This window comes from Lithobates pipiens, unplaced genomic scaffold (genome assembly GCF_037356315.1).
Source record: "Lithobates pipiens isolate NorthernLeopardFrog02 unplaced genomic scaffold, aLitPip1_a1.2 Scaffold_8, whole genome shotgun sequence".
NCBI classification, from domain to species: Eukaryota; Metazoa; Chordata; class Amphibia; order Anura; family Ranidae; genus Lithobates; species Lithobates pipiens.
The window spans coordinates 549526505-549553927 of NW_027507903.1; the positions used below are offsets into that span (position 1 = coordinate 549526505).

Genomic DNA, 27423 nt, shown 5'->3' on the forward strand with positions numbered 1-27423 from the left:
AGTGGGACAAATCTCCATTGTCCCTGAATCAACAGATCGAGGTGAGTCAACCAGTCAGACAACCTGATCTGGTGGTTGAGGTCCCCGGTGATTCAGTCCGGGAAATCGTTCCTTCCTCTGACATGGACGGTGATCACTACGGATGCCAGTCTGTCCGTCTGGGGTGGAGTGATGGGGATTCAGTTGACTCAGGGCCTCTGGTAGGCGGAGGAATCCAATTTGCCGATCAATCTGCTCGAATTGAGAGCGATCAGGCTGTGCCTCCACACATGGTGGATGAGTCTTCAAGGGCGTCCGATCAGAATACAGTCCGACAACGCCACGGCTGTGGCGTACATAAATCACCAAGGAGGAACAAGAAGCTCAGCCCCTGCTCGTGAGGTCTCTCACGTACTTCGTGAGCAGAGCGGCACGTACCGGACCTGTCGGCCATTTACATCCCAGGGGTGGAATATTGTCAGGCAGACTATCAGAGTGAGTCGAAAGATGCTGGACCCAGGAGAATGGGCATTGTACCCGGAGATGTTCAGGCTGCTGTGCCTGAGGTGAGGCACACCAGATGTGGATCTATTGGCCTCCCGTCTCAATCGGAATGTACCGAGATTCGTGTCCAGGATGCGCTGGTGGCTCCGTGGGATCAGTACCAGCTGATCTATGCCTTTAGTCCACTAAAACTGTTGCCACTCCTGCTGAGCAGAGTGGAAGCTGAGGGGATCCCAGTGATCCTGGTTGCCCCAGATTGGCCTCAGCGGGCCTGGTACGCATACCTGGTGCGTCTGTTGGCAGACTCTCCCTGATGAGTGCCGTTGTGGGCAGACCTCCTATCTTAAGGTCCAATCTTTCACCCTGCTTTATCATCGCTGGCTTTAATGGCATGGCTGTTGAAAGCCAGGTATTAAGGAACCGGTGTCTGTCGGACTTGGTGATTCCAACTATGTTGAGGGCGTGGAAATCTTCTTCCAGGAAGATATACCATCTTACTTGGAAGGCCTATATCTCCATGTGTGAGGAGAAAGGGTGGCATCCGCGCTCTTTCTCTATATCCAGCATCTTGCTGTTTCTTCAGGAAGGTGTAGACCAGAAGTTGGCGTTGAGCACCATCAAGGGGCAAATATAGGCTTTGGCTGTTTTTTCCAGCGACCCCTGGCGTCTCGCTCATTGAGTACCTTTGTTCAGGGGGTGCGACATGTAGTCCCTCCGGTGCGTTCTCCATTACTTCCGTGGTATTTGAACCTGGTGTTGGCGCTTCAGAAGCCACCGTTTGAGAATATCAGGGAGATTATCTTGTTGACCCTTTCCTAGAAAGTTGTCTTTCTAGTGGCCATCACATCGGCCAGGAGGTTTTCGGAATTGGCTGCCTTGTCATGCAAGTCGCCTTTTCTGGCCATCAGCAGGGATAAGGTGGTGTTGCGTCCGCAACCGGCCTTTCTACCAAAAGTGGTTTTGGCTTTTCATATCAATGAGGACATTGTATTGCCATCGTTGTGACCTATGCCGAAGCACCCTTAGGAGGTGGCCCTTCACGCTATCGATGTGGTTAGGGCTCTGAAGGTGTACTTGTCTGCAACAGCTCCCTTTTGGAATTCAGACTCACTGTTTCAGTGGCTGGTCCTAAGAAAGGCATGTCGGTCTCGTCGGCCACCATTTCCAGGTGGATCAGACAGATTGTAGTCCAAAGGTGAGATAGAGAAAATGGATATGGCGCTATACCTTTTTAAACTCACTAAATATAGGTGACACCTATATTTAGTGAGTTTAACACCTGTATTTAGTGAGTTTAAAAAGGTATAGCGCCATATCTATTTTCTCTATCTCGCCTTTCTTACTGTTCCATCCATTAGGATGGAAACAAAATAGAGGCTGCTCTTACCTACATTACATTATATATACTCTCTGGTTAACAAATCCCATAGCGCGCCCTATCCTTTTATTTTTATTTTTATTTTGATTGTAGTCCAAGCCTACACCTTGAAGGGGCAGGTGCCCCCCTTTCCAGTCACGGCCCACTCTTCAAGAGCAATCGAAACATCTTGGGCCTTCAGACACCAAGCGTCGGTCACTCAGGTGTGTAAGGCGGTGACCTGTTCGTCTGTCCATATGTTTACCAAGTTCTACAAGGTAGACGTCCGTGCATCAGCTGATGCTGGTTTTGGCCGCAAAGTTTTGCAGGCAGCCGTGTAGTTGCAATTGATTTTTTTCCTGTTTTTTTGATAACTCAGTACTGTTTTGTTAATGATCTGTTGCATTACCTCCGCAATTTTGCGTTCTTGGGGATCACTCCTGTTGAGGATACCTGGTTATATGGTGGTGTTTTCCCACACACTGCTGTTTTTGTGTGGGTTTAGTTTCACTAGTTCCCACTTGCCATGGTGGATGAAGTTTTTATGCTGTTTTTTCCCACCCCTCGTTTGGCACTGCTTGGGGATGTCCCATTTAGTTACAGAGAGGAGCTGTGTCAGTCGGTGAATATAAGAGAGAATAGGATTTTTTGTACTCACCGTAAAATCCTTCTCTCTGTAATTCACTGACCGACACAGCACCCACCCCTCCTTTTTCTACGACGTTATACTGCTTGTTGACATACTGAAGCTGCTAGGAGCAGTGAGGAGGGTTGATAGCACAGGGTCCGCCCACCAGGGGCGGGATTAAAGTTCTGTGTATTGTGAAACAATTTTGCCTAGTTCTCCTAATGGCAGCCTATACAACTCATTTAGTTACAGAGAGGAGCAGTGTCGGTCGGTGAATTACAGAGAAAAGGATTTTATGGTGAGTACAAAAATCCTATTTTTTTTTCTTCAAAATTATGCTGTTTTTTGGTTTATAGCGCAAAATTAAAAAATCAGGGGTGATCAATTGTCACCAAAAGAAAGCTCTATTTTTGGGGAATAAAAGAACATTAATGTTGTTTTTGTACAAAAGTCGCAGGCCCACGCAATTGTTTAAACGACAGTGCCGAATTGCAAAAAATGGCCTGGTGATTAAGGGGGCAAATCTTCCGGGGCTGAAGTGGTTAAAAGAAGATTCTTAATACCTGCATTTCTTTCTAATGTGCATCGAGTCCTCATTCTGCTCTCTTGTAGAGCTTCAGCCTCTGTCAGGATCTTCACTTCCAGTAGACTTCAGAGTCTTGAATACCTGCCTGGTCCCCCTCCATATGCTGCGTTTTTCCCACTGGCCTCTAAAGTACTAATGTGCTATTGAGTAATATAGGTGTTGGCGAATAAAAGCAAAGATTTTAATGATATAAAATGTTTTGAATGCGTTTCAGAAATGTTAAAAATCGATGTTTCTTTGTTTTGTCAATTTTACAGGCACCTAATTTATCAGCAAAGCAAAGATAATTTTCAGGATGAAGTTACAAAGGAGTTGGTTGGAAGCATTGTAATAACCAGGTACAATAACCGCACATACCGAATTGATGACATAGAGTGGAACAAAACCCCAAATGATGTCTTCACTATGGCAGATGGATCAAATATTAGCTTCCTTGAATACTACAGGTGAGACTTAAAGGTGAACTTGTGAGTAACTGTACAAATTATCAATGAACAAATTTGCCTTTGGCCAGATCCCTCAATAGGGAGCAGGAGATGAGGGTGGCCTCTGTTACTGCTGCAGTCCAAATAACCCTGGCAGGGATAGGGACAGTGTAGTAGCATAAGTGTCAGTTGATGACTATGGTGTGACAAGGAGATTTAGTTCACTGCTTTATGTAGGGGACTTTAACGCTGTCTTAGATCCTGCAGTGGGCTGCTTGAGGGGTGTGGTAGGCCCTACCCCTCCTTTATTGATTAGGTGCAAGTGTATGGTCTCATTGAGCTATGGCGTGGAAGCATCTGGTTGTGTAACGATATTCTTGTCACTCCGTCTCCTTTCACTCCATGTCTTGCATAGACTTGGCTTTTGACCCAGCCCTTACGCTTCCCTTTGTTTCTGATGTATCTTATTTACCTATGGGGAATTATGACCATGCACCTCTTTCTGTGGACCTCCTCCCACATACAAGTTTTTTGATGTGGCGCCTAAACTCCCAATGGCTGAAGGACGAGGTGGTACAGGGGAAATGTAGGTAGGTGATTGATTACTTCCTATTGGAACACAAACTTGGGCACCGTTGACCACTCTACAGAGTCGGAAGCTTTTAAGACTACACTGCGGGCACTTATATGGTTTTTACTGACACCCTGCGTACAAAATACCCAGCAGCGTATGAAGGACCTGGAACGGATCATAATAGCAGGTAAGTCTGCCTATGCAATGGACCCCACTCCCGATGCCCAAGGTTTGTAGGGAATATAAGCTCCTCTTACTGGATCTTGCCAAGAAAAAAAGCTCTCTCTCAAAAAAAAATTTGAACATGGTAACAAGGCTGGCCTGGCCGTCTGCTTGCCTATATAACCAGACCTGACTATCCTCCTTTATCTATCCCTAGCATCTTGACTCAAAAGGGTCATATTAATGACGTACCCTCCCAGATTGCTGACTTTCCTGTCCTTTAACAGAAACACTGTGACACTTCTGACACCAGAGTTCAGTATTTGAATAATCAATTAAGTGAATACCTGTCTCAGGTGCCTCTTCCTTCTCTCTCAGCTCGCATGAGGGAGGAACGGGATGTTCCTCTCTCCGTTGAGAAAATCTCCCTAGCCATTTCACAGCTACCGGCGCACAAGACACCTTGTCTGGATGATTTTCCAACCGAATGGTATGCTAATTACCACCAGTTATTATGCCAATTTCTTCTCTATACATTTAACAAAGCCTTGGATGCTGGAATCATTCGACCTACAATGCATGAAATGCTGTGTTTTGTTTTTTGTTTTTTTATTGAAACCTCATAAAGATCTCCTTAAATGTATTTCTTACTGTCCAATCTCCCCCCCCCCCCCCCCCCACCCACCCACCCACCCACACACACACACACACACACACACACACACACACACACACACACACACACACACACACACACACACACACACACACACACACACACTCGTGTCATTGCTTTGCTTTACACATGAAAAGCTTTTGATAGTGTTGAATGGCCCTACTTATTCCAAATTCTGCAACTTTACAGTTTTTATCCTCTTATGATGGCATGTATATGCCTCATTTATACTGCCCCAGTGGCACACATCAGAGAAATTCCCATATCTCGGTTGGCTTTCCAATACATAGAGGCACCAGGCAGAGGGTGCCCTTTGTCTCCCCTCCTGTTTGCCTTATCCATGGAACCCCTTGCACATCTGTGCTTCACCTTTGATTAGAAGTCTCCCTATTGGTACCACTGAGTAATGTATTTCACTTTCTGCAGATACTTTAGTTTACCTTGCCGACCCTTGCTAATCCCTAAAAACACCTCTGGTTGAAATTGACCTCTTTGGAGATTACGCTATCTTCCGAGTGAATTTTCCCTCTGGACCAAACAGCCATTCCCATAGTACACCCGGATTCCAGTGTACAAGTTGTTTCCTCATTTAGATAACCTGGGTACTATGGTTCAACTACCACTGTCCCCTATTGTCCCAACTACAACTTCAAACTAGGCGATGGATCAACCTAGCTCTAGACCTAATGGTGAGGGCTAATGTTATTAAAATGATACATTTTCCCAAGTTGCTGTATGTCATGGCCAACTCCCCATGTAGAATATCTAAATTCATTTTCGAACGCATTGACACCTAATGCCTGGCGTTACTATGGAATGGTCGGCCGCCTAGGATAGCCCTTGCAACCTTACGACTCCCTACCCATATGACTGGCTTGGCATTTCTTAACTTTTACAGGCAGTCCCCTAGTTAAAACATCCGACTTGCCAATGACTCCTACTTACAGAGGGAGACAGCAGAAAGTGAGAGGACATCTACCCCATGGAAGGGAAAATCGCTCCTGTAAGAGTTATCACGGGAAGAAGGTGTCTCCACTGATGCTTTATCACCAAGGCTTGTTTCCACAGCAACCCAAAATTTTCAAAATGCAATTGTCATTGGGGCAGAAAGTGAGGTGAAATCTTCTGAACAGCACTTCAGACAGCAAAGCAAACATTACAGGGGTGTAAACCCGGTCTCTATGCTATCCAAAAAGCTTAAAAATAGTTTCTGTGGCTGGAGCTACACTTAAAAATTTTTAATGTTCCGAATTACAGATTCAACTTGAGAACAAACCTACAGACCCTATCTTGTTTGTAACCCGGGGACTGCCTGTACTTATATTATCTGGCCTCTCAATTAGTCTATATCTGACTGGTTGCATCCAGCCTCCACCAATGCTAGCACTACCACGGAGGCAGCCATTGCCTCCTCCCTAGAGACTCATCACAATATTATTTATAGAAGCTATGCCCCACCCCGCCCAGGTACAACATTTCTAAATGCTCCCTATCCCTATTTAAGCTGGTTGTGGCCAAAGACGCCACTAATAAATGGCTAGTATCCCACAATTACCCTTTGTGGTTAATCCCATCTTTGCAGAACCATACATCCTACCTGGCCCACAAAGGTGTTAAATACTTATGCCACCTGTTTTTTGAGCAAGGGTTTAAAACGCTCTAGCAATTACGTGTGGACGTTAACCTGCCCTGTACTCATTATTTAACTATTAACTCTGACATGCTGTACGTGCACAATGAGGAGAAAGGATGTCGTCCGAGCGCCTGTTCCATATCCAGGCTCTTGCTGTTTCTACAGTGTGGAGTAGACCAGAAATTGTCTTTAAGCACCATTAAAGGACAAATTTCAGCCTTGACTGTCTTTTTTTCAGTGACCCCCTGGCATCTCACTCTTTAGTGAGCACCTTTGTTCAGGGGGTTCAGCATGTAGTTCCTCTGGTGTGCCCGTTACCCCCGTGGGATCTGAACCTGGTGTTTACGGCACTCCAGAAACCGCCGTTTGAGAATATCAGAGAAATTCCATTGTTAACTCTTTCCCAGAAAGTGGTCTTTCTAGTGGCCATTACATGGGCCAGAAGGGTTTCGGAACTGGTGGCCTTGTCTTGCAAGTCACCTTATCTGATTATCCATAAGGATAAGGTGGTGTTGAGTCCACAACCTTCTTTTCTGCCCAAGGTGGTTTTGGCGTTCCACATCAATGAAGTCATTGTGTTGCCATCTTTGTGTCCTAAGCAGACACATCCTAAGGAGGTGGCCCTCCATTCCCTGGACGTGGTCCGGGCTCTAAGGGTATATCTGTCTGCTACGGCTCCCTTTCGGAAGGCAGACTCTCTTTCGGTAGCTATTCCGAAAAAAAGGCATAGTGGTCTCATCGGCCACCATTTCCAGGTGGATCAGACAGATTGTGGTTCAGACCTACGCCTTGAAGGGGCAGCTGCCCCCCCTTTCCGGTCATGGCTCATTCCACCAGGGCAATTAGAACCTCTTGGGCCTTCTGACATCAAGCGTTTGTCACTCAAGTGTTTAAAGCGGCGAGTGGTTGTCCACACCTTTACAAAATTCTACAAGGTAGATGTCAGTGCGCTGATGCCTGTTTTGGCAGTAACGTTTTGCGGACGGCCATGTAATTTGCAATTGCACTAATTTTTTTCTGTTTTTTTTTTTGACAAAAAACAGTTACCTTTAACCAGTTCAATACAGGGCATTTATACACCCTTCCTTACCAGACCAATTTTTAGCTTTCAGCGCTCTCACACTTTGAATGCCAATTACTCAGTCATGCAACACTGTACCCAAACGAAATTTGTATCATTTTTTTCATACAAATAGAGCTTTCTTTTGGTATTTAATCACCACTGGGTTTTTTATTTTTTGCGACATAAGTGAAAAAAGAGCGAAAATTTTGGAGAAAAAATTTTTTTTTTTTAGTTTCTATGATAAAATTTAACAAATAAGTAATTTTTGTTCATAAATTTGGGCCAGAATTTATACTGCTACATCTCTTTGGTAAAAAATAACCCAAATTAGTGAATATTATTTAGTCTCTTTGAAAGTTAGAGTCTACAAGCTATGGTTCAAATCATTGAAAAGTGATCACAGCTGAGCACACCTGATGCACTGATGGCCTATCTCATTTCTTGAGGCTCTGAAATGTCAGCAAAGTACAAATACCCCCCAAATGACCCCTTTTTGAAAAGTAGACAGTCCAAGGTATTTGGTAAGAGGCATGGTGAGTTTTTTGTAATTTTTTTTCCCACAATTCTTGGGGGGAAAAAAAATAGTTTTTTTTTACAAAATTGTCATAACACGTTTTCTCATACACAGCATATGCATACTTCCAATTACACCCCAAAATACATTTTGTAACTCTTCCTGAGTATGGCGATTCCACATGTGGACTTTTACACAGGCTGACCACATACAAAGGCCCAACATGTAGGGAACGCAGTCAGGCGTTTTAGGAGCATAAATGACACCTCTAATTTCTTAGCGACCTATTACATTTGTGAAGGCCCTGGAGCACCAGGACAATGGAATTACCCACAAAATAACCCCATTTTGGAAAACAAACACCCCAAAGTATATTCTATGAAGCATTATGAGTCTTTTGAACGGTTAATTTTTTTACACAAGTCTTCAGAAAACGTGGAAAGAAAATGACATTTTTTTTTTTACAAAGTTGTCCATTTATATATTTCTAACACATAGCATGTATAAAGCAAAAATTACACCCCAAAACACATTCTGCTACTCCTGAGTATTGCGATACAATATGTGTGAGACTTTTACACAGCCTGGCCATATACAGAGGTCCAACATTGAAGTAGCACCTTCAGGCGTAATAGGAGCATAAATTACACATCTCATTTCATTCCTACCTATCACACTCGAGTAGTCAGATGGACTGTGACAGGTACTCTGGTACTCAGATGGGTTGTGACAGTTTTTTGGTTCCTCAGATGGGTTGTGACAGTTTTTCGGGTACTCAGATGGGTTGTGACAGTTTTTCGGGTACTCAGATGGGCTGGGACAGGTACTCAGGTACTCAGATGGGCTGGGACAGGTACTCAGGTACTCAGATGGGCTGGGACAGGTACTCGGGTACTCAGATGGGCTATGACAGGTACTCGGGTACTCAGATGGGCTGGGACAGGTACTCGGGTATTCAGATGGGCAGTGATGGGTGGTGATAGATACTCTGATGGTTGGTGACAGATACTCTGATGGGTGATGACAAGTACTTTGATGGGTTGGGTGGTGACAGGTCCTCTTTATTGGGGGGAGGGGAGTAGTAATCAGTGTGGTTGGTGTACACTAGGCGGTAACGAGATGTTACCGCAATCTCCTCCTCACACCTGATCGGTGTGTGAGGAGGAGAACTCGGTAACATCTCGTTACCCGCTGTGATTGGACACAGCCGGTCACGTGGTAAAGAACCAATTTCATTGGCTCTTTACTGTGATCGGGGTTGGGCTGTGTCAGGATGACAAGCCGCATCCCCGATTGCCGCTCTGCACGCGCGCTGTGCATGTGCACAGGACATGTGACCGACTGTGATTGGACACGGCCGGTAACACGTGTAGGGGGGGTGGGTTGGGTTGGAAATCCCGCAGATCGGGGATGGGCTGTGTCCGAGGGACACTCCTCATCCACGATCGTCACGCTGCGGGCCCCCGGGGGCCCGCAGGGCAGCAAAATACCGAGGCCGTCATCTTACGTCCACCCAGGATGGGAGATCCCATCTGTGGGCGTCAGTTGACTATTGCCCGGTATTGAAGTGGTTAAGTAAAATGCACTATTACATTGTTACCGCAAGTTCTAATGCGGTTAGATAAGGTGGGGACTCCCCTGTTAGGGAGCACTATTTTTTGTGGGTGAAGTTTTTATGCTGTTTCCCACCCCTCGCTTTGACGCTGCTTGGGGACCTCCTGATGGTCTAAAGTAAAGGAGCTGTGTTGGTGAACGTAAAAGAAAATAGGATTTTTGTACTCACCGTAAAATCCTTTTCTCTGTAGTTCACTGACTAACACAGCATCCTCCCCTCCTATTTTACGTTCTACTGCTTGTAGATATACTGAGGCTGCAGGATGCAGGCTGGGGGTTGTTACTGAAGGGACCACCCCTTGGGCGGAACTAGAAAGTTCTGGTTTTTGTACATGTTAACATGTTCTGCCTAGTCCTCTCCTGAAGGTGTACCGTACCACCCCGATGGTCTAAAGTAAAGGTGCTGTGCCAGTCAGTGAACTACAGAGAAAAGGATTTTACGGCGAGTACAAAAATTCTATTTTCTTATCTTACCTCTGTTATTTCCTCCAAGGACTGTATTATTCAACTTAAAATCTTACACCAATCCCACCTTACACCTGCAGTCTGCATAAGATGGGCTTATATCCCTCAGTTGAGTGCTTCAGAGGCTATGGCCAGATTTCTGACTTTATGCACTGTCTCTGGACCTGCCCTATGGTTTACGACTTCTGGGTAGACATAAACTTTATCCCCTCTGCCCTGGGTCTTCCTAATATAGTGAATCCCAAGAACTGTCTCTTGGGCATTCTAGGCGATTTTACAATTCCTTCTTATGCCAAGAGACTGCCTTGCATTCTATTTTTTTATGCAAGAAAGTCCCTTTTGCTGTCCTGGAAAGGACAAAGGTCGCATATATGGTGCCAATGGCTGAAACTGGTTGACTCACTCCCCTTGTATAAACTCACCTTTGAGCTACGTAAAAGGGCCAAGACATTTAACAAGATTTAGAGCAAGTGGGTAGCGAGTCCCTCGACACTGACTCCTATACCACTAAACTGAGTATTTACTCTGTTATTAGCTGTTATTTACTACTCTCTGGCAGTTATTGTATTTACTGACACTAACATTTGTGCGTTTACATGTTCTTCCTAACTGCCAAATGATTACAAGTGACATGTGAGACAGTTGAGTGAAAAATGTTTACTACTTGTAATTGATCTTGCACGTTTTTTATTTGGACCAGCCACAAGGTTGCCATTGTTGTTGTGTTTGTCTTTAAAGAGGAAGTAAACCCTGACAAAATTTATATATATATTAGCTCTACGGAAATTAACGATTAATCACTAATTTTTTTAAACGATCAAAATTCTTTTGATCGATAAGCTGCCTACCCTGGGATCACTTTGGGCCAAGCTGTAGCTGCATCCCATGTGTCATATGTCATACACAGTCTGTGGGCATCTCCCGATTTGTGTGTCTCTGAGCTGAGTGTAAAAACTTTGGCCATGCTGTGAGAAAAGTCCCGCCCTCCTCCTAGATCAGCTTGTGTGATAGACAAGACACTGCATCTATCACACAAGCTGATCTAGGAGGAGGGCGAGACTTTTCTCAAAGCACGGGCAAAGTTTTCACACTCGGCTCGGAGAAACACAGCGTGAGATGCCCGCAGACTGTGTAATCTAGGCACAGGCACTGACTTCAGTGAGGCTGTGATTAAGGTACACGGTGAGACTGCATTATTGGCATGGCGAGGCTGCCATTATTGGCATGGGGAAACTGCATTATGGGCACGGTGAGGCTGTGATTATGGGCATGGTAAGGCTGAGATTATGGGTACGGTGAGGCTGAGCTTGACGTGTGACATCCTAGCCATGCCCCGCTATGTTCGGCTGTTGCCATAACAGCGGTGCTAAATCAACTAAAAGTAGTTGGCTCTGTATGTGCGTTATAATCGAAGTGAATTGATTAAAAAAAAATCAATCGAACACAACAATTTTAATCAGTAACAGCCCTAATATATATATATATATATATATATATATATATATATATATATACACACCATATTTCACAAAAGTGAGTACACCCCTCACATTTTTGTAAATATTTTCTTCTGTCTTTTCATGTGACAGCATAGAAAAAATTACACTTTTCTACAATGTAAAGTTAGTGAGTGTACAGCTTTTATACCAGTGTAAATTTTCTGTCCCCTCGAAATAACTCAACGCACAGCCATTAATGTATAAACCACTGGCAAAAAAAGTGAATACACCCCTAAGTGAAAGTCCAAATTGGGCCCAATTAGCCATTTCCCCCTGGTGTCATGTGTTTCATTATTGTTACAAGGTCTCAGGTGTGAATGAGGAGCAGGTGTGTTAAATTTGGCGTTATCTCTCTCACCATCTCATACTGGTCACTGGAAGTTCAACATGGCACCTCATGGCTAAGAAGTCTCTAAAGGATCTGAAAAATATAATTGTTGCTCTACTTAAAGATGGCCTAGACATTAAGAATATTACCAAGACCCTGAAATGGAACTGCAGCACGGTCACCAAGACCATACAGCTGTTTAACAAGACAGGTTCCACTCAGAACAGGTCTCGCCATGGTCAACCAAAGAAGTTGAGCGCACGTGCTCAGCGTCATATCCAATGGTTTTCTTTAGGAAATAGACGTACGAGTGCTTCCAGCATTGCAGCAGAGGTTGAAGGGGTGGGGGGCCAGTCTCAGTGCTCGGACCATACGCTGCACACTGCATCAAATTGGTCGGCATGGCTGTCGTCCCCGAAGGAAGCCTCTTCTATAGATGATGCACAAGAAAGCCTGCAAACAGTTTGCTGAAGACAAGCAGACTAAGGACATGGTTTACTGGAACCATGTCCTCTAGTCTGATGGGACCAAGATAAACTTATTTGGTTCAGATGGTGTCAAGTGTGTGTGGTGGCAAGCAGGTGAAGAGTACAAAGACAAGTGTGTCTTCCCTACAGTCAAGCATGGTGGTGGGAGTGTCATGGTCTGGGGCTACATGAGTGCTGCCAGCGCTGGGGAGCTACAGTTCATTGAGGAAACCATGAAGGCCAACATTTACTGTGACATACTGAAGCAGAGCATGATCCCCTTCCTTTGGAGACTGGGCCGGTGGGCAGTATTCCAACATAACGACCCTAAACATTCCTCCATGATGACCACTGCCTTGCATATATAAGTGTTGTGTAAATTGACAGTGCTTTAAAAGTACCTGTAATAAATAAAACAAATACTATTTATTTGGTTCAGCTATTTGCCTGAAGTAGAGCTTTAACTGGTTTATTTTATAGTGACTGTACAAGTTTTGAAATATGTCCAGTTATGCTTTAGGTTTGCTTTTTGCCCATTTTAAAAAATGTCTTAGGATGGTGCAGTAGATTTCTTATCCATATACATTTGTGTATTTACATTTGATATTTAAATCTAAATCTTTGCATTTAATCCATTTTTTGGGTGTGTTTTTTTTTTTATTTTTTTTTTAGTAAGAACTATGGCATTACAATCAGAGAAGTAGATCAGCCACTTCTGCTTCACAGACCTAATGAGAACAAAGGTTTGCGGGGCAAGGTAAGCCTTATCCCTGTGATGCCTATGTTTGATATGTTATGGTTGCAGTCCAAAATACAAACAGATGTTTCCATTTAGTGTCACTTGATCATGTGTCTTTAAAGTAGTTTTATTCCCAAAACTAAAAATTTAATATTTTGCAATATATTACCAATCCTTTGATGTGGTGGCTGCATTAATTTTCTTTTTTTTTAGGCTTTTTTTCCCTGTTTTCGCTTGCTTATCTGGCCAGTAAATCACCTTCTGTATTAGAGTGTCTGCACTTTGGATGAAGGCGCACAGGGGACACATTTGAAAGATTGACAATTTAGGTTTAGGGGGTGTTAGATGTACTAGCAGATCTACACCAAAAAATTAAAGCCAAACTCCAGAACACGCTTTATAATCGGTTACAGGAAACCATTTTTCTCTTATATTCACCGACTGACACAGCTTCTCTCTTTAGACCATTGGGTTGTTATGCCACCTTCAGGAGGAGACTAGGCATTACAAGTTAACATGTGATAATAAAACTCAAATTTACTAGTTCCGCCCAAGGGACAGTCCCTTAGGTAACAGCCCCTCATCATGCTACTGCAGCCTCAGTTTTATTTTGCCTAGTGAAGGAGAAGGAACTAGGAACCCTGCGGGCCCATCGGTCTGTACTTTTTCGGCAGAAACTTTGCTTTTTTGCATAAGATGAATGATACTGTGATCTGCTATGAACAGCCGGTTGGGTGACAGGCTGGATACCCTTATCCTTGTAGTCTCCCCAGCCTTGCCAGCAAGCGCATGCAGGTCACAGATACGCGCTAGGCCGGCCACGACATCTCCCCCGTGGAGAATGCTGCATGTGGCTACTGTGCGGTGTGTGTCTGTACAGAGGCTCTCCGGGGGGGAGGGGGGGGCTCTCACCTGTGGTGGGGCTGCTCTGGGTGGCTGTGATCTGAGATGGTTTTTTTTATTTCCCTGGAGGTACCTGTGAGGCTGTGTCTGCGATCTCTGCAGCGTTGATCACCACAATTTTCAGTCACTGTACCTCATGGTTTTTCAGTGTCAGCGGCCATCTTGGGTATGGGCAAGGGACAGCATGCTCTCCATTTTCTCGCAGCCGTAGCACGTTTTTTTCCAACATTCTCTAGAGACAGCATGTGTCCCTGTAGTCCTGCGGCCATTTTCCCAGCGCTTTATGTCCTTATCATGGGCGCTTGCCGGACATTTTCTTTGAGCCCAAGCACATTGCAGAGCGGTTTCAGTGCCATAAGCAGCAGCTTTGGATGACACAGAGCGAATTCCTCTGCACCTGGGAGCTGTCAGAGAACATGGGAACTACTTGCTGGACCGCGCAGAACCTGTCCGGGTGGTGAGTCCTGTGGGAAAGAGCCCCTCAGCCAGCAGCAGTAAGGAGGGTGGGACCATCCCTGTCCTAAGTCCCCAACAGGTGGCAGACAGGGTAGGGTCAGCATGGCTTCAGAAACGGCTGTTTCTTCCCCAAACCACTTTGCAATTGCAACCAGCTCGTCTGAAAACAGTGCAGTGCCTTTGGACGCTTTGTTGGCGGTCCTTGAAACGTTCGTTCTCAGGGTGGAGGCGGTGTGCGGGCACAAAAGGTGATAAAAACGGCCCCTGAGCAAAAGTGCTAGGTTTGCCCGCCCATCACTCGGGTGGGGGGTCGCCTTCGGGAGTTTGCAACCCGGTGGGCCTCTCGACTGTCTGACCAATGGTTCTGTGAACTGATTTCATTGGGCTACAAGATAGAGTTCCTCCCTTGGCCACCAAACAGATTTTTCCCCTCCAGCATACCCTTACTTCTGGCTCGCTGGGAGGCCCTGTTTGGGACAGTAAGGGATCTGCTAAGCCGCGGGGGTGAAAGTGCCTGTTCCAGAAACAGGTTTCAGGGGTTTTATTCCAATCTGTTTGTAGTCCGCAAAAAGGAAGGGGTACGTCCAATCTTGGACCTGAAATCCCTCAATTGCTTTGTGACAGTACAGAGGTTTAGAATGGAATCAGTTCGCTCCGTATTCCCTGCACTCCATCAGGGGGGCTCCCTGGCATCTTTGGACATCCAGGATGTGTACTTGCATATACCCATATGCCTCAGGCATCAGAGGTTTCTGTGATTTGCAATGGGGGAAGACCACTATGAGTTTATGGCTCTCCCCTTTGCTTTGGCTTCAGCTCCCCAAGTCTTTACCAAGGTATTTATCTCCAATTTTGGCCTTTTTGTGACAACGTGGGATCGGAATCGTGGGTTACCTAGACAATCTCCGTCTGAGAGCAGCTTCTGCCTCAGAATTAAGGGAGGATGTGGCGATCACCATGCAAACCCTGCAGGAATTTGGGTGGGTGTTGAACCTCAAAAAGTCAGCTCTTGTGCCGACTCAACGCCTGGAGTACCTAGGCTTTCTGCTGGACTCCTTGGAAGCAAGAGTGTTTCGCCCTTCAGACAAACTGCAGACTCTCAGAGCCGCGGTCAAGCTGTTGATTACCCACAGGTGACTTCTGCATGCGAGTCCTGGGCCTCATGGTAGCCTCCTTTTGAGGCGATACTGTACGCCCAATTTCACACAGAAGGAGTAATTGGAAAAGTGGGGCAAATATCAGTTATCGCTGGATTGACAGATTCAGGTGAGCCAGTTAGTCAGGGACTCTTCTCTGGTGGCTGAGATCTGTCCCTTCGGTCCGGGAAGTCGTTCCTAACTCTTCATTGGACAATGATCACAACGGACACCAGCCTGACCAGCTGGGGTGGAGTACTGGGAGTACAGTCGACTCGGGGCCTCTGGTCGAGGGAGGAATCCCAGTTGCCGATCAATGTGCTCGAACTTCATGGTCGATGAGACTACGGGGATGTTTATTTAGGATCCAGTCCGTCAACTCCACAGCGGTGGCATATGTTAACCATCAAGGAGGAAGAAGCAGCTCTGCTGCAGCATGGGAGGTCGTTCACATCCTTCGATGGGCAGAGCGGCACGTACTGGCCCTGTCGGCCATATACATCCTAGGAGTGGAAAACTGGCAGGCGGATTATCCAAGTCCCCAGATGCTGGATCCAGGGGAGTAGTCATTGCATCCAGAGGTGTTCAGGCTTCCTTGCCTGCGGTGGGGCACACCAGATGTGGATCACCTGGCCTCTCTCAATCGAAAGGTGCGGTGGTTCGTGTCCAGGACAAGAGATCCTTGGACCTTGGTGGCTCTATGGGAGCAGTATTGGCTGATTTACGCCTTTCCTCTGCTCAAACTGTTACCACATCTGCTCTGCAGTGTGGAGGCCGAGGGGATTCTAGTGATATTGATTGCCCCAGATTGGCCTTGGAGTCCTGGGCACGGCGACCTAGGATGCCTGGTGGCGGTCGCTCCTTGGCGGTTACCGATGCGAGCAGTCCTTCTGTAACATAGCCCGATTCTCAATCCTGCTTTACCATCGCTGGTTTTAATGGCATGGTTGTTGAAAGCCAGGTGCTAAGGAACCGAGGTCTGCTTTGACTCTGTGATTTCAACTGTGTTAAGGGCACGGAAATCATCTTCTCGTAAGATATACCATCGTACGTGGAAGGCTTATATCCCCATGTGTGAGGAGATGGGGTGGCTTCCACGCATCTATTCCTTTTCCAGGATCCTGCTGTTCCTACAGCGAAGAGTGGACTAGAAACTGGCCATAAGCACCATCAAGGGACAGTTATCAGCCCTGACTGTCTTTTTCCAATGACCCCTGGCGTCTCACTCTCTAGTGAGCACCTTTGTACAAGGGGTCCGGCATGTAGTCCCCCTGGTGTGTCATCTCTTACCTCCATGGGATCTGAACCTGGTGTTGTCGGCGCTACAGAAACCGCTGTTCGAGAACATCAGGGAAATCCTTTTGTTAACACTTTCTCAGAAAGCTGTCTTCCTAGTGGCCATTACATTGGCCAGCAGGGTTTCGCAACTGGCGGCCTTGTCTATCAAGGTGCCCTTTCTCGTTATACACAAGGATAGGTGGTGTTGGGTCCGCAACCTTCCGTTCTACCAAAGGTGGTTTCGGTTATTCACCTGAATGAAGAGATTGTGTTACCATCTATGTGTCCTAAACCGACACATCCTAAGGAGGTGGCCCTCCATTCCCTGGACATGGTCAGGGCTCTAAGGGTATATCTGTATGCCACGCATCCCTTCGGGAAGTCAGAATCTCTGTTAGTTTCGGTAGCTGGTCCGAAAAAAGGAATGGCAGTCTCGTTTACCATTTCCTGGTGGATCAGACAGATCGTGGTCCAGGCTTATGCCTTAAATTGACAGGTGTCCCCCTTTCCTGTCACGGCCCCCACCAGGGCAGTTGGGACTTCTTGCTCATCTTCTGATGCCTGCTTTGGCCGCAAAATTTTGCAGGCGGCCGTGTAGTGTTACAATTTTACACTCTTTTCTCTGTTTCTGTTAAGAGAAAGTTGCCTTTTTTGAACTTTAATGCACTCTGATGCATATGTTGACCACAAGTTCTGATGCGGTTGGTTCAGATGGTCACTCCCCCGTTAGGGGGCACCTCTTGTTGTGGGTGAAGTTATGTTGCTGTCCCCATCCCTCATTATGATACTGCTTGGGGACATCCTTACGGTCAAGATTACTGGAGCTTTGTCCGTCAATGAACTAAAGAGAAAATAGTATTTTTGTTCTCACCGTAAAATCCTTTTCTCTGAAGTTCATTGACGGACACAGCACCCTCCCCTCCTATTGGTTTACATTATACTGCTTGTTGACGTACTAAGCTGCAGGAAGCATGCTGAGGGGTTATTACCAGAGGGACTGCCCCCTGGGCGGAACTGTAAAGTTCTGTTGTTTTTCACATGTATTACATGTTCTGCCTAGTCTTCTCCCGAAGGTGGCCTAATAACCCTATGGTCAAGATTACTGGAGCTGTGTCCGTCAATGAACTTCAGAGAAATGGATTTTATGGTGAGTACAAACATTTTTTTGTACTTTTTGCTATAATATATATCCAAAAAAAAAAAATATATATATATATATATATATATATATATATATATATATATATATATATATATATATATATATATATATATATATATATAAAAACAATTTTATTCATCAGTTTAGCCTGATATATTTTCTTCTACATATTTTTGTGGAAAAAAAATGCAATATGCGTATATTGGTTTGCGCAAAATCTTATCGCATCTACCTAATATGGGATAGATTTGGGGACTTTTATTTTTAATATTGTTTTTACTAGTAATGGTGGCGATCTGTGATTTTTAGTGGGACTGCAACATTGCAGTGGACAAATCTGACCCCAAATATTGCAGTGGACAAATCTGACCCCAAATGACACTTTTTGGGGAACAGTGACATTATTACCTTGATCAGTGCTATAAATATGCACTGATCAATCTAGAAATGACATTGGCAGGGAAGCGGTTAACACTAGGGGGCGATCAAGGGGTGTACTGTGTTCCCTAGGTGTGTTCTAACTGTAGGAGGGATGGGCTGGCAGGAACATGACAGAAATCACCGTTCCCGATCACTAGGTTTTAGTCTCCTGTCAGAATGGGGATCCGCCTTGTTTGCAAAGGCTGTTCCCCATGCTTCCTCTGTACCCGGTGATCGCGGTCAAGCTCGTGCAGCCCGCTATCACGCCTGCATGAGCCGACGTACAGCTATGGCTATAGCCGACCTGCCGCTGTTTAACAACGGTGGCTGGTCAGTAAACGAATAAAGTATCACACATGTGCGGCAGCAAAAGGTTGGGCATTAACGACTACATGCTACAAACATGCGTCACTGGGTGGCAAATTTTTCTGTCCATACAGACTCTATTAATGGGACACAGGGAAGGGTGTTAAAAAAAAAAAAAAAATCTGTGGATATAATAAAGTAAACAAGTCACAATTTAACTTATATAAAATCAGGATAATCAGAGGATAATTAGATCACTTCCTTATTGCCCAAGTACTGCCTTCCTAAAGCCTGGTACACACAGGCAGCTTTTTTTTTTTTCGTTCAGTCCGTTAAGAAGGAGGTCTCTGTACTGTGCAATGTTGGTAAAGTAAATCTCCCACGCTGTGCTATTGTGTTCTGATTTAGGGACGCCTCCCCCGCCAGGACACACAGGTCAGCATTGGCTGCCAGAAAGATTTGCTTCTGTTGGACAAGGTGCTATACACACGGGCTGAAAGTCAGCCGTTAACTACAAACCAACTGTTTTTGGCCCGTGTGTAGCTAGCTTAATGTCCAGCTAATGTTGATGTGTAATGAAACAAAATAAAATATGGCTACATTACTATCTTCATGAAATTTTGTTCTGGTGTTTAATCAAGCTGTTTTCTAACTCTTCTTTTTTACATTTTCATCTTTCTCAGATGTCTGGTCCTATTCTCCTTCTTCCAGAACTATCTTTCATGACTGGAATCCCCGAAAAAATGAAAAAAGACTTTCGGGCCATGAGGGTAAATAGCTGTTCACAGTTAATGGGTCTTCTACTTTACCCATAGATTTATCCAGTCTCTTCCTAAAGCAACCTTGTCAGGTTACAAAAAAAAAAATCCTGCTGAAAGTCCATTGTTGCTCTATATATCTAGTTTTTTTTTTTTTCACTTAATCCTGGCCTTTAATTCAGTAGTTCAAATACAAGAAATAACTATTTATTTTAGCTTTTCACAATCCCTGTAAGGCAGATTATGAACTTTTAGTATAGACTATTGTGCTTATTACATTTTGTAGCACAGAACGACATTCGCTTTATATTGGTGGAATTAATGTTATATTGGCATGGTAATGGTATTTTTTTCATCATGAAACCTTTGGGTCTTGGGTTAAACACTTAAGGACTAGCCCTGTTTTGGAATTTAGGTGTTTACATATTTAAAACAGTTTTTTTTGCAAACAAAATAATATATAATGTTTTGAGGTTCTAACACCCTAGAAAATAAAATGGCAGTCATAGCAATACTTTTTTTCATACAATATTTGCTCAGCGATCTTACAAGCGCTTTTTTCAATTTTTTTTATTTATTTTTTTTCACATTAATTTTATAAATTCACTTTGAATAAAAAAAGTAAATTTTTTTAATGTATATTGCGAAAGATAATGTTACGCAGAGTAAATTGATAACCAATATGTCCAAATTGTGCCCGCTTGTGGAATGGCGTCAAATTTTTACCCTCAATCTCCATAGGCAAAGTTTTAAAAATTCTACAGGTTGCATGTTTTGCGTCAGAGGAGGGCTAGGGCTAGAATTATTGCTCTCACTCTACTGATCACGCCGATACCTCACATGTGTGGTTTGACCTCCGTTTTCATATGCGGGCGCTACTCAGTATGCGGTCGCTTCTGCGCGCAAGCTCGTTGGGACAGAACGGTTAAAAAAAAAAATCGTATTTATTTTACTTCATTTTATTAATTTTTTCACTGTTAAAAAAAAAAAAAAAAAAAAAAATCTGGATCACTTTTATTTCTATTACAAGTAATGTAAACATCCCTTGTTGTAATAGAAAAAAAGCTTGGCAGGTCCTCTTAAATTAAGTTCTTAGACTTTGTTATATGTTTTTGTGTGCTTTCATTTTGAACACTGTTCCTTTATGGCATGGAATACCTCTTCTTTTTTTTTTTTTTTTTTTTCTAGGAAATATGGCATAGTATCAAGATGGGAGGGCATGGATGGGGATGATGCTTCCCTGGGTTGAGCAGCTTCTCTGCCTGTCGCTCCTAGAGGAGTGTTGGTGTACCTATTCCCCATGCGTTGCATTCAATTCTAAATATATGTCTACACCTACCATCATTTTATGGAATGTGCGGTGTCTTAACTCTGCCATTAAAAAAATTCTTGGTATTTAATTAGCTTAAAAAATGCTCTCTCCGGAGACCCATCTTATTGGATCATGTGTTTTGGGTCTTAAGAGGGCGTGGGTCGGCACACACTATCATGCCACACACTCTATTTCCTCCAGGGGAGTCGGTATACTAGTGCATAGATGACTCCTCTTCAAGCACTTTGATTTAAGATTTATAATGCATGCTTTTGTGTCCAACGCTCCCCTGTTGTTGGTGGGCCTTTATTCCCCCCCACACCTGACATTTCTGTGCTTACCACTGTAATGCATAAAGTTATGACATACGATATGGATGATGTATTGGTTATGGGGGATTTCAATATAACTCCCTCTCCCAATTTGGACAGACTCTGATTTACCTCTCGGTGGTCCCCTGGACAGGCCGAGTGGCTGGGCGCATTCGATCTGGTAGATGTCTGGCGTCACTGCCATCCTACTGTTAGGGAATTCTCCTGTCACTTAGCATCCTTCCGGAAGTTCTTGCGCATTGACTTGGTCCTTGCTTCCTGCTCCATGCTGTCTGAGGCCAGTATGCTCCCTAAGATTAAGCTACAGTGAGGGTTAAATTGGAGTCGGGTACACTGGGGGAACGGATGTGGCGGCTTTCTAGATTCTGGTTAGAGAATCCTACCGTACAAGAACATATTCAGGAGGGTGTGTGTCATTACTGGCTTGCTAATGTAGACTCTGCTGAACCTACGACTACTTGGAATGCCTTCAAGGCCTGGTCCCGAAGAGCTTATATATCTCGCATAGCAGCAGCGCGCAAAGCATCCGTGCAGTCCCTGGACGAGTTGGAAAGGGAGGTTGGAAAGAGGCTTCCTATGTTGAAAATTGAAATCCCACTGTATATGGGGCCTGACAGTTTGCATTACGACAGTTGCCCCTGTTGACGGTAGATATATCCCATAAATCCCGGTTACACACTGCTCAGAAAATATTCAAATATGGGAATAAGAATGTCAGATTGTTAGCTTGGCTAGGGAAGGGGCAGTTTACAGTAAACTCCATTAGTGGAGTTAAAGATCTCACTGGAGTTATGCAGAGAACACCCACTGAGATTAACCACTTCAGCCCCAGGCGATTTTACGGCCTTCCTTACCAGAGCACTTTTAGCAATTCGGCACAGCGGAGGTTTAAATGACAATTGCGCGATCGTGCGACGTTGTACCCAAACAAAATTGATGTAATTTTTTTCCCCACAAATAGAGCTTTCTTTTGGTGGTATTTGATCACCTCTGCGGTTTTTATTTTTTGCCCTATAAACAAAAGTGTAAATTTTGAAGAAAAACACAATTTTTTACTTTTAGCTATAACAAATATACCATTTAAAAAAAAAAGTTTCCCTCAGTTTAGGCCGATACGTATTCTACATATTTTTGGTAAAAACAAAATCCCAATAAGCGTATATAGATTGGTTTGCGCAAAAGTTATAGCGTCTATAAAATGGGGGATATATTTATGGCATTTTTTTTTTTTTTTTTTACTAGTAATGGCGGCGATCTGCAATTTTTTTTTCCGTGACTGCGACATTGTGACGGACATATCGGACACTTTTGACACATTTTTGGGACCATTCACATTTACACAGCGATCAGTGCTATAAAATTGCACTGATTACTGTGTAAATGTGACTGGCAGGTAAGGGGTTAACACTAGGGGTCGCTGCAGGGGTTTATATGTTCCCTATGGGAGTGATTCTAACTGGAGACGAGGGGACTCACAAGGAGAGGAGACCGATTGGTGTTCCTCTGTACTGTGAACACACCATCGGTCTCCTCTCCACTGACAGGACGTGGATCTGTGTGTTTACATGCACAGATCCACGGTCCTGCTGTGTTCCCGGGCAATCGCGGGTGCCTGGCGGACATCGCGGCCGCCGGGCACGTGCATCGGATCCCGAGCAATGCTGGTGGTGCGCACCCCTTAGGCGGCCGGGAATGGGAGGACGTCGTATGACGCCCACCCAGGATGGGAGATCCCATCTGTGGGCGTCATATGATTATGGGTGGGTAGGGAAGTGGTTAACGACTGCTTCCTTCTTTACTATCGACAGCTATACTCTTCACGGGTATCCTATACCACCTCTGACCTGCATTTCTATCTGGATAGAATTGGATTCCCTGGGATCGATGACAGGACTTGTGCCAATCTAGAGCAGGAGAAAACATTGGAGGAGGTGCAGCTGGCCATGACCCAATTTAAGCCAGGGACAACCCCCGGGAGTCGGTGGACTACCTGTGGAGTTTTACACATAGGATCTGGAACTACTTGCCCCCAGACTTACCTTTATGTTCATACAATTAGGGGAGCTGCCGGATTCTATGTCAGAAGCAGTGGTGGTGATATTGGTGCCTAAGCTGGGCAAGAACCCTGAGGAATGTTCCTCATATAGGCCACCATCCCTCCTTAAATTGGATGCAAAAATGTTGGCAAAGGTGTTGGCTATTTGTCTATCTGGAGTTATGGAAGACCTAATTCATGTTGATCAAACTGGCTTCATGCCAGATAAGGGCACAACATTAACCTCCACCACCTCTTTCTGAACCTCTCCATCCCTCATGCCAATAGTAAGAGTAGAGTCATAGCCTCCTTCGTCGCCGAGAATGCTTTTGATTCCTAGGAGTGGGGATTCCTCTGGGAGGTGATGGATAGGTTCGGCTTTGGCCCTTATTTCCTCCACTGGCTTAAGATGCTCTATGGCTCCCCTAGAGCTAGAATCCTTAACAATGAGAGGTTATATGAATCCTTTCCATTGCAAAGGGATGCTCGATGGATGTCCGCTGTCCCCCTCCCTATTTGCTCTGGCTTTAGAGATGTTGGCGATTCTTATTCAGGAAGCTGGCTCTGTCAAGGGACTACACATGGGGCTGCTGGAAGAGAAGATATCCCTATTCGCTAACAATGCACTTCTCTATCTGCAAGATGTAGATGGTTCTCTGAAGGCGGCCCTGAACCTGTTTAACAAATTTAGTAACTACTCGGAGGTGCGTACAAACTGGTACAAGTCCATTCTTTTTCCCCTTGATCCCCAAGCAAGAACTAACTCCTCAGATATTCAGCTGGTATGGGATGATCAATTCAAATACTTGGGTATCCAGGTTAGGAAGGAACCGGCTAGATACTCCGAACTAAATGTACTCCTGCTACTTGCCCTACTTTGGGAGAAGTGTGCGGCGTGGTCCTCACTATCCCTGAATCTTATGGGACAAATTAACCTCCTGAAAATGATCTTCCTAAGTTTCTTAATGCCTTCCGCAATTGCTCAACCTGGATGCCGAACCTATTTTTTAGAGAGGTGGAGAGATGTATGGGATGCTTCACATGGGGGGGTGGTCTAAAATGGTTAGAGCTACCTTGATTCTCCCTGTGCGTTGTGGAGGGCTGGCACTACCAGACCTACGAGTGTACTTCTGGGCCGCTGTTCTAGTTACTGTTCGATAGTGGTTCCTGAACGCGCGGGCGAATGCTGCGGTGTGTCTCGAGGCTGCTAGCCCGGGATCTTTCAAAATAGGGAATCTAATCTACAGGGTTCCTCAAGCTTATTTTGCTCTATCTTGTCCCACTAGAACTATACTTAGGGTTTGGACTTCTGCTAGGAAGAGATTTACTTTTTCCCTATTTTCTCCCTGCACCCTACTGTGGGAAAACCCCACTCTCCCACATCTTCGATCCATCCCTGACCCCCAGCTTTGGGCCAGGTATGGGATTAAAATCCTGCGAAGCTATTCTGGCAGCCAGTAGACTGCTTTCACTTGAAGAACTTGGGACCAAATTCCATCTGCCCGGCTGGATAACCTTCCAGTAATTACTGGTGCGCCATGCTTATACGAAGCCAGTTCCCTACTTTCCCAAGACTAGCTATGGACCCTATAGAAGAACTAAGACCATTTGTCAAAACCTCTCTCTGCCTTATATTTCGAATTACTGGGGGTTGACTCCCAAGATGGAATGTCTTTGGGAGAGATGAAAGGCTGACATACCTGGACATGACTGGGAGGATTGTCTGGGGGAAAGTTCTCTGGTGTTGATTTCTTCTAGGGATAGGCTAATTCAAGTAAAATTTCTACACAGGTTATATTAGATGCTCCAGAGGCTGCATAATATCTACCCTTAGAGATCCATGGATTGCACTTGCTGTGGGGGCAATGTTGGAAACTTCATACATATGTTCTGGAGTGGCCCGCTTCCCCCGCCTCCGGTTGGCCCTCCCGACTACCCCCGAGCTGCTGCTCCTAGGTATTCATGATGATGACCAAAGGCTTAGATACACCAAGCTGCTTATTTCCTTTTTGTTATACTATGCTAGAAGAGAAATCATAAGATGGAATTCCCGATCCCCTCCCTTCGTAGTCTCTTGGGAAAAATCAATTAACTCTGCCCTTCCTATGTACATGTGAATGGGAATTGCCTCAAGAAATACGAGAGTGTTTGGAAACGCTGGACCCAGTTGATGGGGAACTCCCCCGAAATTTCCCTTCTTGACAGAATGGGGGCCACGATCTCACACGTTAATCCCAACCTATGTCTCCTATGGGGTGGATTTTGTGTGTTGTAGATACACTTTAGTGATATGTTGTCTGTGCCTCTCACTTGCTCTAAGATGACTTTGTACCTTTTTCTTTATTTCCATGCTGTTCTTGACAAATTGTACCATGCCTATGTTTCTATAAAGTAACCTTTTGTTCATGTTAAAAAAAAAAAAAGGATGGTGACCGGGGAGCGGTGACAGTCGGCTGCTGGACTGCTTAGTTTAAGGCTGCATTCACACCTGAGCGTTTTTTCAGCTCATAAAGCGCCTGAATAAACACCTGAAAAACGCCCACCAAGCAAAATCCCATTCATTTCAATGGCACCTTTTCACATATGAGCGTTTTGGAACCTGAAGCAATACGCTTAAAAAATGCCCTAAGCTCAAAAAAAAAACATGAGCTTCTTTGGGGCAGATTACACGCGTTTTTCTGCCTTTTACATTGGTGAACAAAATCGCAGTAAATACACATGACTTTGAAAAGCTCAGGTGCGAATGCAGCCTTAAGGTAAATCTTTCATAATATGCTAGAATGTGATGCATACTGGCACAATATAAAATTTCCTTACAGGAGGCCTGTAATTAAATATTTTTCTGGGGACAACTTAAAGAAAACCTGTATTGAGAAAAATATATATGAAGTGCCATTACTGAGCTCTTTCTGAAACTGTTGACAAGATGGCACACTGATGCATTGGTTTCTATACTTTCTGGGTCACTGACCCAGAGAAAATATGTAGATCAGCCTGTGTTGAGAAGTATACTTAAGATTGCCTTATCTCTAATGGTATGCTCAAGCGTTAATTTTTTCAGTGCGCTAATTTCCTTTCTAAGGACTCATTGACACTGGTATTCTTCTTTTTAGCTTTTCTAAACACAGGAGAAGGATATAGGTGAAGTATTAACACATTTTATACCCTAAAAATCACTTTACTCTAAGCGCATATAAACATTTAGTTGCACAGTACAAGAGACAGAGCTTTTTAGACTTTAACCATGGGTTATATATGCAGCTACCATCAGATGATTGTACACTGGCAAAAAAAATAGGCTGCCAAGACATTCCCTATAGAACTTTCATTCCAGCATTTTTTATTTTTTTTGGTTTCCCTAGGTGATAGATATTTTTCTGTACGGAGAGAAGCTTACCTCCTTTTTTTTTTTTTTTTTTATTTGGAATTTTTCTCTCAAGATCCTTTCCTGGCTGCGCCATAAACACTGCGGCTCCTTTCTGCAGTTTCTGGATTGATTGACACCTAGGATCCACTTTGGTGTATGCAGGCCAAGCCTGTCATGTTGATTGTGCATGGCACCCACCTTGGCATATGGTGCATTGGGTTAGCCACAGAGTGCTACAGTATATAAGTCAAGAGCCCTGGTCTAAATGCGGCAGAACCCTGTTCCTAATGACCCCTTCAGGGTTATGCTCATCATGGCGGGAAGAGCTAAGATGAGGGCTGGTCCCTAAGATCTTTTTCAGTATGTATGACGACATCTACCATGGTAAGTCACGGCGCGTGCACCCTTGCTGGATGCATTCCACAGACAGACCCATCACCCGAGCAGTACGGGGTGCCTGCCGGCCACTGTGACACAGACAGCAGTAGCCCGGTCATATGTGCCCCGGAGCATATAGCTCACCGGCCGCCCCTGGATTAGACGGGGCATGTCGTGTGACCCAGCGCGTAGCTAGGTCCTGCTCACGCTCGATGGCTAGGCTGGGGAAACTATAAGGATCTATATCATGAAGCCTGTCACCCAGCCCGGCTGTTGATTGTAGATCACAGGAATCAAAAATGCAGAAAAAAGAAAATTCCCTGGGCCAATGGTCCCACCAGGAGCCAGGTCTTTCTCCTACACTAGG

At 44.7% G+C, this 27423-nt stretch overlaps 1 protein-coding gene across 2 annotated transcripts in view; it reads left to right on the forward strand.

Annotated features, from left to right (window-relative positions):
* PIWIL2 (piwi like RNA-mediated gene silencing 2) overlaps positions 1–27423 on the forward strand; it is a 666930-nt gene that overhangs the window by 379181 nt on the left and 260326 nt on the right. For both annotated transcript variants that reach the window (XM_077469839.1, XM_077469840.1), the window contains 3 exons: positions 3312–3500; positions 13147–13231; positions 19558–19644. In XM_077469839.1, the coding sequence (XP_077325965.1) occupies positions 3312–3500; positions 13147–13231; positions 19558–19644 (361 nt within the window). The remainder of the gene's footprint in view (positions 1–3311; positions 3501–13146; positions 13232–19557; positions 19645–27423) is intronic.